The sequence below is a fragment of the Pediculus humanus genome, genomic scaffold (assembly GCF_000006295.1).
Source record: "Pediculus humanus corporis 1103172108322 genomic scaffold, whole genome shotgun sequence".
Taxonomy (NCBI): Eukaryota; Metazoa; Arthropoda; class Insecta; order Psocodea; family Pediculidae; genus Pediculus; species Pediculus humanus.
In genome coordinates this window covers 171,664-183,500 of record NW_002987891.1, presented here as the reverse complement: position 1 = coordinate 183,500, position 11,837 = coordinate 171,664, and the positions used below count along the sequence as shown (strand labels likewise).

At 30.7% G+C, this 11,837-nt stretch overlaps 2 protein-coding genes across 2 annotated transcripts in view; both read left to right on the top strand.

The window, feature by feature from the left end:
- Nucleotides 1–164: 164 nt before the first annotated feature.
- Nucleotides 165–682, top strand: Phum_PHUM614450 (uncharacterized protein; the record flags this gene model as incomplete). Its single annotated transcript, XM_002433076.1, has 2 exons — nucleotides 165–417; nucleotides 648–682. 2 exons carry the CDS (start codon nucleotides 165–167, stop codon nucleotides 680–682), a joined length of 288 nt encoding a protein of 95 aa, XP_002433121.1.
- Nucleotides 683–2,133: 1,451 nt separating this feature from the next.
- Phum_PHUM614440 (phospholipid-transporting ATPase, putative) overlaps nucleotides 2,134–11,837 on the top strand; it is a gene marked incomplete at both ends in the record, with an annotated part of 17,852 nt that continues 8,148 nt past the window's right edge. Inside the window, 5 exons of the mRNA XM_002433075.1 lie at nucleotides 2,134–2,149; nucleotides 2,271–2,398; nucleotides 2,527–2,591; nucleotides 2,638–2,812; nucleotides 3,489–3,691. Coding sequence (XP_002433120.1) covers nucleotides 2,134–2,149; nucleotides 2,271–2,398; nucleotides 2,527–2,591; nucleotides 2,638–2,812; nucleotides 3,489–3,691 — 587 coding nt within the window. The remainder of the gene's footprint in view (nucleotides 2,150–2,270; nucleotides 2,399–2,526; nucleotides 2,592–2,637; nucleotides 2,813–3,488; nucleotides 3,692–11,837) is intronic.

Here is an 11,837-nt window from a genome sequence, read left to right as displayed (position 1 = left end):
AATAAATAAATAAATAAACGTGTTAGGAATATCACTTATCACACTTTCGATGAGTATTAATTATTTTTCGGTACGTTTTCCAGGTTTTTTCATTCTCAACCGTACCACACGAATGTTATTATCATCGTACCTTATACGATTTTTATCGTTTCAGATGATAAATAATGTCAGAAGGAAAACCTGTAACATCCGGCAACATAAGCGATGTCGAATCAAATCGAGAAAAGGTGACCACCGGGGGTGGCGTAACCGATGCCAACGTTTCGACTTTTTTATTTTCCGCGGTTTCGACACCCTCGGGACCGGGAGGAGGAGGATTTCCTCTCAGACCGATTTATCCACCGAAATCCGCTTTGAAAGGTCACAGAAGAAGCGCAAGTCACGGAGGAGTGGCAACACGGCCTCTAACAGCATCTGGTAAGAAAAAAAAAAAAAAAAAAAGACAAAAAGATTATGAAAAATTATGAAAAAAAATCTTTGACTTCCTCAATTAGCATTCGGTTTAAAAAAAAAAAAAAAAAACAAAAATGTGTTTGCCGCCATGTGCATTATTCTAATACCTTCTTCTTTTGCCGTTTTGTTAATTGCGAAATCAATCAATCAATCAATTTTTCTCTCTTGATAATTCCCTAAATTTCTCTCGTTAGAATCGACGGATCAGGAGCAAAATTCTTACGTTTGAAATTTAGTTTTATTTATCATCATCATTATCATTATCATTTTTTTTTTTTTTAATGATGGCGTTCAAATGATGTTTTTTTAAGAAAAAGACGTTGTTGTTGTTGTTGATGATGATGATAATGATGTGGTTTAAATAAATGCAAAGTTATTAAATAAAAAAGAATGTGAAACAAATCGATTATTATTTTCATTTCGAGTGTTGCAACAAATAGTTTATATATATATTATGTGGGAACCATTTTTTTTTTTTTTTTAACGTTTTACAAAAAAATTAATAACTTTGAATGAATCGCTAAAAAATTTTTCTCCTTAGAAAATTACATTTAATAATAATAATAAATCAAATTTTTTCAAAAATTACTTTTTTAAGATTGATGAAAAATTCTTAATCCTTTCCCTCCCCCCCCCGCGGAATGATTTTAGTCATTCAAACAAATAAAAAATAAAAAATCGTTATTTATTTAAAAACTTTCTAGAAAGAATGATAATAATAATGATGATATTTGAAAACGTTCGTGATTTTTGAAGACGATTCTAGAATTTTCCCGAAGAAGAAAATTTGTATCCTTACGAATTATTTTTAAAATTTGGTTTGAGATGAATTGTCGTTCGATGATGACTCCATATTTAATTTTTTTACACTTTCGACGTTTTTTTTTATTTATTATTTATTTTTTATAAATTTCAAAAGACGAAAAAAAAAAAAAATGAAATTTATGTAAAATTAATTAAGTCATTCATTAATTTGAGTTTTATGTAAAAGCGATTTCATAAAAAAAATTTTTTTTCTTTTTGTTTTAAATCCTTTTTTTTAAAAAAAAAAAAAAATTAAAAAAATCTTTTTACTCATTTTGAAAAGAGTTGGGGAAAAAAAGGCATCTAGAACAAAAAGGGAAATAAACAAGATTTTTTTTTAAATTGTGACAATTTCTCTCTCTCTCTCTCTCTCTATCTATCTATCTATCTATCTATCTATCTCTCTCGCTCTCTTATTCTTTTAATGCTGTAGGCGGTGAAAAGGTGCATTTTTTTAAATTATTTTTATTTTTAAAAAAAAAAGGAATTTAATTTAAATGTAAACGCCCACGAGTGTTTTTTTTTATTCCCCTGGAGGGAGGGAGGGAGGGGTGGAGGTGAAAAGAAAAAAAGACTTTTTTTTTGTTGTCTATTTTTTTAAATTTAAAAAGGAAAATATTGTTTTTTTTTTTTTGTTGTTTAATGTAGGAGACGTTAAAGTTTTTCAATTTTCGTTTAGTGTACTTTTGAGAATGGAAAAAAAAAAAAAAAAAAAAAACTTATTTTAAAACCGTATGAAATAGTGAACTGCGAAGTAAGTGAATAAATAAAACGGAAAATATATAGTTTCGAAAAAGTATGAGTTATTAAATTTTTGCGATTCCCCCCATCATTTCCCCCCTTGTTCTTTGAAAAAATGCATTTTGTCGTGTAAGAATGCGACGACTTTTGTGTTCGTAAAACGGTTTTATAAGTTTGAATAGGAATTAGTATAACATTGCATTGTTTTTGTTATGTAAACATAAAAAAAAATAATTTTCAAATTTTTTTTAAAGGTGGAATATCCGGGGCAGGTTCTGCTGGAATCGTATCACGCCCCTCGGCTCTCAAATCCACTCCGGGTCATCAAAGAGCTTTTTCCCAGGGTCAGATACTCGATGGACCCAATTCGGGAGGTTTGACACGTAGCGGTCACAGTCGAGTCGGTTCGAAAACGGATTTCATACTTCCGCCGGGGCACAAAGAAAGCGACGGCGGAGGAGGAGGAGGTGGAGGTGGTGGAGGAATAGGAGGAGGAGGAGGAACCGGAACTCCCGGATCGTCTGCGAGTCTTTTCAAACCGGGACACAAACGACAAGCGTCCCGTTCGGAGTCGATATACACCCTTCGACAGGGTAAAAAACCTAATTTATTAACGAGGTGTTGCAATTTCATTCTCAGGAGACAATACGAGAGTGATCCCAGTGATAATAAGCAACGCATCGTCGTTCCTAATCATTTAGTGTCGAGTGCAACGAAAAAAAGTGATCATCCGAATTCGCGGTGGGCCAACAATTACGTTTGTACGACAAAGTACACGTTGTTGTCCTTCATACCGAAAAACCTTTTTGAACAGGTTTGTTTTGTTACCGAAAGGAAAATGTATACATGATGGAATTAAATTTTTTTAAAAATCGATATCGGCTTGTTAAAGTTCATTGTCGTTAAAAAATTATACGAAAAACGCTGAGTTTTTTTTTTTAAATTTACTTAAAACGCAAAATTTATTGAAGGGAAAAAAAAAATAGCAACTATTTGAATAATGTGAGAAAAAAAAAAAACCGAGCCTGATCATTTACAAGGTTCACAGTAGGCACGAGATTAGGTACTACTTATCGGCTACTTAAACCATGGGAAAAAAGTCATTATTTAACGCATATCTAATCTTTTTTTCTCTCTGTCTCTCTCTCTCTCTCTCTCTCTCATTGTCACTGCTGAGTTTCACTTTCGTTCCCAAGTCGAATATATTTGTCTAAGCAAGTATATACGCACGTGTACACGTGGGTGTATCAAAAAAATAAATAAAAACCTGTTGTCGCCATATATATAGGTAGGTGTCTCGATATAAGGTTCGGTTTTTCTCAACGAATGAACTTTGATAAGCTGTTGTTAATTAGAAAAGGTTTTACTTTTAAAATAATAATTTAATTCCATCATGTTTACATGTTTTTGCTGTTGCTGTTGGACTTTTCCAAAATATGTGAATGTTATTGTTATTTATTGTGAAAAATTGTGTTTGTTGTTTTGTGCAGTTTCATCGCGTCGCAAATTTATATTTCATATTCATAGTTCTACTTAATTGGTTCCCGGCCATAAATGCATTTGGAAAAGAAATATCGGTTATACCCGTTTTATTCGTTCTCGGCGTGACCGCCATAAAGGATTTATTCGAAGACAGGAGGAGACACATAAGTGATAACAGGATAAATAATTCAACATGTAGAATATACGACGGGTGAGTTTTTGTTTAAATTATTTATTTATTTATTTATTTGTTGCAAAATTAGTTTCAATTTGGATCGCGATGAACGTTTTTGAAAAATGTCGTTTTGTTATATTCGTAAAAAAAAAAAAAATTTGAACCTTTTATTCGATTCTCAATGAAAAAGGTTAATTTTTTTTTTTTTGCTGATTTCTATCTGCTTTTTTTTTTTTTTTAATGTTAACCTCATTTTTGTTCGTTTTAACATTGTCAAATTTTACCGAAAATCGATTCGAGTTCGTTTTATATTATTTTGTCTTTTTTGTATTAACCGAAAAAACAATTTTATTCGTGGGGGAGGGAGGGGGGAGCGAGTATCGGAGACTCCCCGAATTTCGATGAAATTTTAATGAAAATTATGAATTTTTTATAATAATAATTCTTTTCGTATTAAACCAAGTTGAATTTTTGTAAAAGAAAAATCAAAAGAGAGAATGAAAGGGAGGAAAAGGTTTACTTAATGTAATTTATTTACGTAAGTGTAACTACAAAATGAAATGACGATTTTCCCCTCCTTCCCTTCCCTTCTTTCTCCCACCCTTCTACCCGCACCCCTCCCAAACGGTTCCCATTTTTTTTTTTTTAAATGGTGGATAAATTTGATGAGTACATGAGTGGTTAATATTTTGATTTTTTTTTTTTCTTTTTGAAAATTGCGTGCGCGCGAAAAAAATTTTCCGACAGGTGAAAAATAAATAATTTAATAAAATGAAATCAGAGATAGAGAGGGGAGGGGAGGGGAGGGGTGCGACACAATGACAGGGAAAAAAAAAAGAGAAAAAAAAAATCAAATTATCCGTTTAATAATTGGATAAATATTTAACAATGTTAGAAACGTTAGTCGTAATGTTTTTTTTTTTAAATTGGGGGGAAGGGAGGGGAGGAGAGGGTAGAAGGGGAGGAGGAAAAAAGGAAAAAAATTTAATTTAATTTTTCATTAAATAATTACGCCGGTAAAAAATTCAAGAGTTTTGAATATTCAATGCACGCAAAGGCAACACAAACATTTTATTCTTTTTTTTTTCTCTCTCTCTTTTCTTTTACCACTTTTCTACGTTTAATTTTAATTTTTGTTTTCTCTCTCTTCTCATTTCCCACACCTCGACACGTTAATAATAATATTAATAATAATAACAATGTTTAATTTTTTTTTTTTTTTATATATATAAAACGTCTCTGATTTGATATCCGGTTTTAATTTGTTGTCGTTCATGTTTCGTCGTGTCGGTAATAAATTGATTAAACGATTGTAAAAGGTATCGAAGGGCGCGATAAATAACGGAAAAAATATATTATATATAAATTTAATAATTGGTGTTATCACGAATTGATAAGAGATTATTTCCGTCGCGAAAATAATGTCGAGGGAGGGTGTTTAGAAAGGAAAATGTTTGCATATAGTTTTCCTCTTTTTTTTCTCTCACTCACTCTCTCTCTCTCTCTCTCTCTCTCTCTCTCTCCAAAAATTCAGGTTTGTTCAATGGGGGAATTGCTTTCTCTATATTTTTTATATTTCTAGAACAATTTTCTCTTCCGTTCAAAGTCAGAATTGAAAATATTTTCATCAATCAATCAATCAATCAATCATGCTCAAATTTTTCGCGTAGTCGGTTTTAAATGTTTTAAAACTTATTATCATTATTATTATTATTATTATTATTATTATTATTATTATTATTATTATTATTATTATTATTATTTTCGTTGCGAAGAAATTTTGTTTTTAGAGTCTATAATAATATGAATAATTTTTTTTTTTATTGTTAACGGAATTTCATCGTTTGTTTTGTTTGCGAGTTTTAAGTACGTTAAAAATTTTCAGAAAAAAAAAAACAGAAAAAGGATAAAAATCACGTTTGTTTTGTTTGTTTGTTAATTTGTTCATTTTGTTGTTATTCGGTCGTTGTTTTCATTGATGAAATCAAATAAAAATAAAACAAAACGTTAAAAATTGATGTTTAGAAAATTGTAATTCAATCGACGTGGAGATGGTGGTGGCGGTGGTGGTCAATTTAATTTTTTTTTTTTTTTTTTTGAATTGTTTGTTGTGTTTGTTTTCGTCTCGAAGCAAAGCAACAAACACGACATTTACTATTTTTTGCTCGTGATAAAAAAAAAAAAAAAAAAATAGTTTTTGTTTTTGATTTTCGCACCTTTTTTGTTCCCCCTCTTATGCCGGCCATTTTGCACCTCGTTTTGTAGAAAATTAGCAGACGATTTTTCAATTGGAAATTTATTGGTGGCCACGCATGCAACAAAAAAAAATGAATTTAACGTTTGCGGTTTAGTAAATTTCCTTCTAAATTTCGAGTATGAATTTGACGAGGAGCCTGTTTCTAGCGGTTAAGAATAGAAAAATGATAAATTGTTTCTTTTTTTAATGTTTTCTCTCTCTCTCTCTCTCTCTCTTTTCCGCTCTTCCTCTCTCTGTCTCTCTCTTTCTCATTTCGACTTGATCGTTAGTTTGCAAAAATATAAATAATGTTCATAATTTGAGTAAAATAACTTTTTAAATGACGACCGCGAATAAGATTTCTGGTTATTAGAATTTTTTTTCGTTTTAATTAAGAAGCAGACGAAAATTTTTACGACTTTTTTGTTTTGTTTTGAAAAAATCAATACGGATATCAAAATCGATACATTGTATTGATGATAAAGTAGAGGAAAGGAAAAGAAAAGAAAAAAAAATTTTTTTCAGGTTTAAAAAACTTTCGAGTTAGTTACCTGATGATGTTAGCGTTTGTCGTTGTGTTTGTATTATTATTATTATTATTATTATTATTATTATTATTCCTTTTCATTGTAATTTTTTTTTTTTTACTGTTTCTTTTCTTTTTTTTCTCCTTAATAAGCGTTTAAAAAAAAAATTTGTTTTGTCATTTAAATTTTTTTTTTTATTTTTTTATCAAGTCAACCCGGGCGACCAACCCACAATTTGGCCTCGTTTTCTCTCTCTCTCTCTCTCTCGCAATGTTTTTTATTTTGATTTCAAGGTGCCACGTTTAGTGTAAAAAATTTTACACACATTTGACCCTCGGAAAAAAGTTTTTCGTTGCGTAAAAAACGAAATGAAAATACCGGATGCTGAGTTAAAATTTTTCTTTAAATCTTTCTTTTTCAATTTTATTACTAGTCCGATAGGTATTTTATAATAATAATAATAATTGTTGTATCGAGAGGGGGAAAAAAAGAAAAGTTTTCCTCCTCTTTCCCTTCTCTTCTTCCTTCCTCTTCTTCTTGTCCTCATTGTGTTTGAATAAACGATTCAAAAAATCTCTTTTGTATTTGGTCTATAAAAATTTTCAAGGTATTTCCTTTAACTTGAATAAAATGGCCTAAAACGAATGAATTGTTTGTTGATTATGAAGAAAGCCTTTTTTTCTGTTTTTTTTTGGAAAACAAAAACGTTCCTCCAAGGTCGAAAAGTCGTCGTAACAGTTTTTGTCGACGATTTGATGACCCAAACAAACAAACAAACAAACAAACGTTTAAATGAAATTCGTAAAAATTAATAATTTTTTTTTTTTCCAAGGTCAGAATTTTAGGTTGTTTTTTCCGTTTGTTCGTTTGTTTGTTTTGTTTTTTGTTTCGTACTCTTCTTCCACCACGAAGAATTGTATTGTTTGAAAAAAAAAAAAAAAACGGTTGGTTAAACTAAAAAAAAGTTAACCGACAGCGATTAAAATCGATTTATCGCGATGTTATGAATATCGCATTTTTTTCGATTGATATTTCGCCGTAGGAAATTTTCACGTTGAAAGAGAGAGAGGGGGGAGGGGAGTGAATGATTAATAACTTTTTATATTGTCGTCATAATCGCATTGAAATTTAACGTTTAAATAATTTGAATATTTTTTATCGGCGGCATGTAGAGAGAGAGAGAGAAAAGAAAAATTTTCATTTTGGTTGTTTTAAATTTTGGTCAAAATTTTCTTAATGCCGCGTGAGAAACGCCGGGAAAACGTAATTTGATTATTAAATAAGCAGACGACGACTACTACTACTACTACTCGTAATCGTCGTCTGCTTCATGTTTTTTTTCACGTTCACGTTCGAAATTAATTTTATTATGAGAAACGCCACCACATTTAATTGCTGTTGCTACAAACGAATGCGGCAGAACAAACGCTGTCTATCAATCAATCAATCAATCAATCAATCTTTCTTTTAACTGACTTTATAATTACGCAACGAGATTTCTTTTATTTAAAAAAAAAAAATAATATTTTTCTAACGGTTTTTCTTTTTGACATTGCGAAAATTTTTAAAATGTTTTAGTAGCGTTTCCGCATTTTTCCCCTTCCCTCTCCCCCCGCTCTTCTCCTCCTTACCTCCTCACCTCGTACATTTTGGAATTCTTGCGATGTTTTTTCATGATAGAAAAATTTCAATGTAAAAAAAGCACTGCTGTTCGAAAGCTTTTCCTCTCTCTCTCTCTCTCTTTCCTTTATTTAATGAACAATGCGGAGAAAAGTCATAAAAAACCCATAAGATTTTCATTATTATTATTATTATTATTATGTTGAATCTTTGCAATCGATTTCATTCGTTTAAAAGTTCGGCCCTGATTTTCTTTTATGCAATTAAATTGAGAAAGTTTTTGAGAGGAATCAATTGAAAAATTTTTTGGGTTGTAACAATTTTTTGTGTGCTAACACAATTTGCGTGCTCTTCTTTTTTTTTTTTTTTTGGGTTCCTCCCCCTTTGCAGTCATTATTATTTGACGGCATGCAATATTGTTTTGTGTGTCTGTCGAAAACCGATTTCTTTTCTCTCTCTCTCTCTCTCTCTTTGAATTCGTGTTTCGTTTGTCCTTGTGTTGTATGGCAGGAGTCACAGATGATAATTTAGCCAATAATTTCATATATGACGGCCAAGTAATTCGTAACGTAAATAAAAAATGACATATCGGATATTAAATGATTTGTTATTAATTAATTTTATTTTCTCTCTCTCTCTCTCTATCTATCCGTCTGTCTTTTTCTAGTCAAAAGAAAGAAGGTTAATAAAACGAGAAGTAATTATATTTTAATTATTAATTAATTTTAATAATCGTGTGTATGTGAGCTCTTGCGCAGAAAAGGCTAAAAAAAAAAAAGTTTATTCAGTTTCGTTTAAAAAAAAAAAAAAAAATTATTAATAATAATGATAATAAACAAATACGCATCTCATGCGGTACGAGTAATGATGTTAAATAAAATGGTGGGGTGGGGGCGGGGGGCGAAACGTAATTAATTAATGGTGATTGTAACGGTACGTTATCAAATGGAATAAAATTATTATTTAAAAGACGAGTTAATTAACGATGCGAACGCATGAGAAATTTTAAATAAAAAAAAAATCCTGTTGATTTTTTTTATCGAAAGCGAAGAATACGGGAGGGAGAGAGAAAGAGAGAGAGAGAAAGTTTAATAAAATACCGTTATAGGCTTTTATTTAAATGGATTTATTAATTCCTTTTTTTTTTTTGATCCTTTTAAAGATTTGGAAAAAAAAAAAAAATAATCAAATCAAATCCTTTTTAATTTCGTTTTTTTTTTATTTTTTTATTTAATCTCTTTTTTAAATTTTCTTTTTATTTTTATTCTTTTTCTTTTTTGTTTTTATTACGATTATTAAAGAAAATGGGAAAATTGTTTGTTGCCAATAAAATTTTTAAATCTCTTCGTTTTACTTACGGATTTAATTACGTATAAATTTATATAGAAAAATGAATGGCGTGTGATAACATTGGCAAATTTTTAATTTCAGGGTTAATTAATTAATTAATCGCAAACAAACGCGAAGCCCCCCTCCCCCCATTTTTTTTGTTCCTTAACCGAATTTTTAATGAATATAAATTAAATTTTAAATTTAAAAAAAAAAAAAAAACCGTTAAATCGACGCGTGACGACGGTTTTTATGACTTTATTCATCGATTTAAATATGTCGTCGATTTATTTCCTAAGAGAATTTACTCCCCCTCCTCCTCCTCCTCCTCCCCTCCCCAAAAAAAAACTACTCGAAACGAAATTTCTCGGTTGTTTTATTATTATTATTATTATTTAGTTTAATTTGTAGTTTTTTTAATTATTTATAATTTTTGTTAGTTAAAACCGCAGAAAAAAAATGGCGGGGAAAGTTTAAATCGATTCGATTGGGAATAAGAACCGCGAAAACGCGAAAACGTTCGTTAAAATTAGGCGGGAGATGGTAGCAAAATAATAATAATGATAATGATAGATTTGGCAAACGAATTTAAAAAGCCGTTAGTTGTTGTTGTTGTTGTTGTTGTCGTAACACTACTAATTATTCAATGAATAACTTTTCGAGTTTTTTTTTGTTATTGTTTCGGTTGGAAAAGTCGGTGGTTTTTTTTATGAGGGGGGTACGCAACCGGAAAATTTATTAACGAATAAATTTTTTTTTTATTTTGTCAATTAACTCTCTCTTAACGTCGTCCTTCGTGCGTTTGTTTTTTCTTTTCCGATTGCCATTAATTATTTTTTCGAAGTTGTAGTAGTAGCCATTTAAACGATGGAGGAAACGGTTTTATTATTAAATCACATTCAATGTCACGATCAAAACCGTAAAAATTCATTCCATTATTCGTAGCCAAGGGTTTTTACCATTGCATATTATTATTATTATTCTCGCGTTTCGAACGAGTTACGACGTATTGGGGGGGGGGCACAATGATTATGTGCACGACGTGTTAGGAAAATGGAAAAAATCCGGAAAAACCATTTCCTTGAATCCTTGAAAGAGCGCTCCGGTGAGTCACTGCATTGGGATGCCGCCGAATCGTCTGCTTTATTTACTAATCGTTATCATAAATTACGAATTGATTATTTGTAGATGATGGTTTTTTTTTCGTGCACGTGGAAATTGTGAAAAAAGGTACTACCTGAAATCCTCCCAGGTCGCAATTTGATGAATGGAAAAAATTTGCTGTCGTACGAGAATTACATTGTTTACTTTTATTTACTCCCATTTAATAATAATTGATTGTCTGAGGTCATTTTCAAAACTTACGTTTACAAACAACAACAACAACAACGACAACCAATTCAACCTTGAATTGGTTGTTTAGGGGGGGGGGGAAATCGACAAACGACGACCTCGTCTTCTCGTGTTCGTTTCGAACAAGGTTTGGAAGAAGACGAAAAAAAAAAAAAAAAATCATTTTCAATGTTTTTTTTTTTTTTTTTTTTTTTTTTTGTTGATGTGCGTGCTTTTTCGTCTGCTGCCACTTGTCATTTTTTTATTACGTTGTTCCCGCCCACTCTTTTATATTTGAGGGGGTTTTTCCCTTTCTCTCTCTCTCTCTCTTTTTCTCTCTCTTCATCCCTTTTCCACGTTTTTTTAATTTTTTTTTTATGTTTTAACCTTTTTTTTTTCATTATCATCATACATCGTCGTCGGTTATTTAGTTTATTATCGAATTGTGTTGTGTATTTTTTGTTTTTGACCTATTTATACAACCCCCCCCCAAAAAAAAAAAAAACAAAAAATCAATTACTGAAATAAAATGTTTTTTATTATCATAGGTTGTTAATAAATGAACATTTAGTCGTAATTGGGAAAAAGAAAAAAAAAATTTTTTTTATTCATTTTTTCACTCAACGCGTTAAGTGTATTCGTTTCTAAATACACTTCTGTTACTCATTAAATTGAAAAATTTTTATTTGTTGCCCCTCACACACACAGCCCCCCCCCCCGGCTCCAGAGCTTCTTCTTTCCGTATCCATTCAAATTGAGGCCGTTTGTTTAAACACTTTCATTGGGGGGGAGGGGGTTGAATATTAAAAAAAAAAAAGATTGTTTGATTTCCTGCAGGTCAAGGTAAACTAGTGGAAATTTGGAATTTTTGATTTTTTTTTTTTAATCGGATAAATGTAGGGTAGTGAAAATTCTGGGAAATCGTTTTTTCTCTTCCCCTTCCCTCCCTTCCCTTCCCTTCTCTTCCCGAACACTGGATATTTTGGGATTTGATGATGTAAACGTGCGAAAAATGTAATAAAAAAAAAGAAGGGAAGAAACAACAACAACAACAACAAAGGGGGAACCGTTGATTTTAAATTTTAAAATCAGCGTACCTGAAACACGATTAAGTGAAATATTTTTTTAATCTTAATGG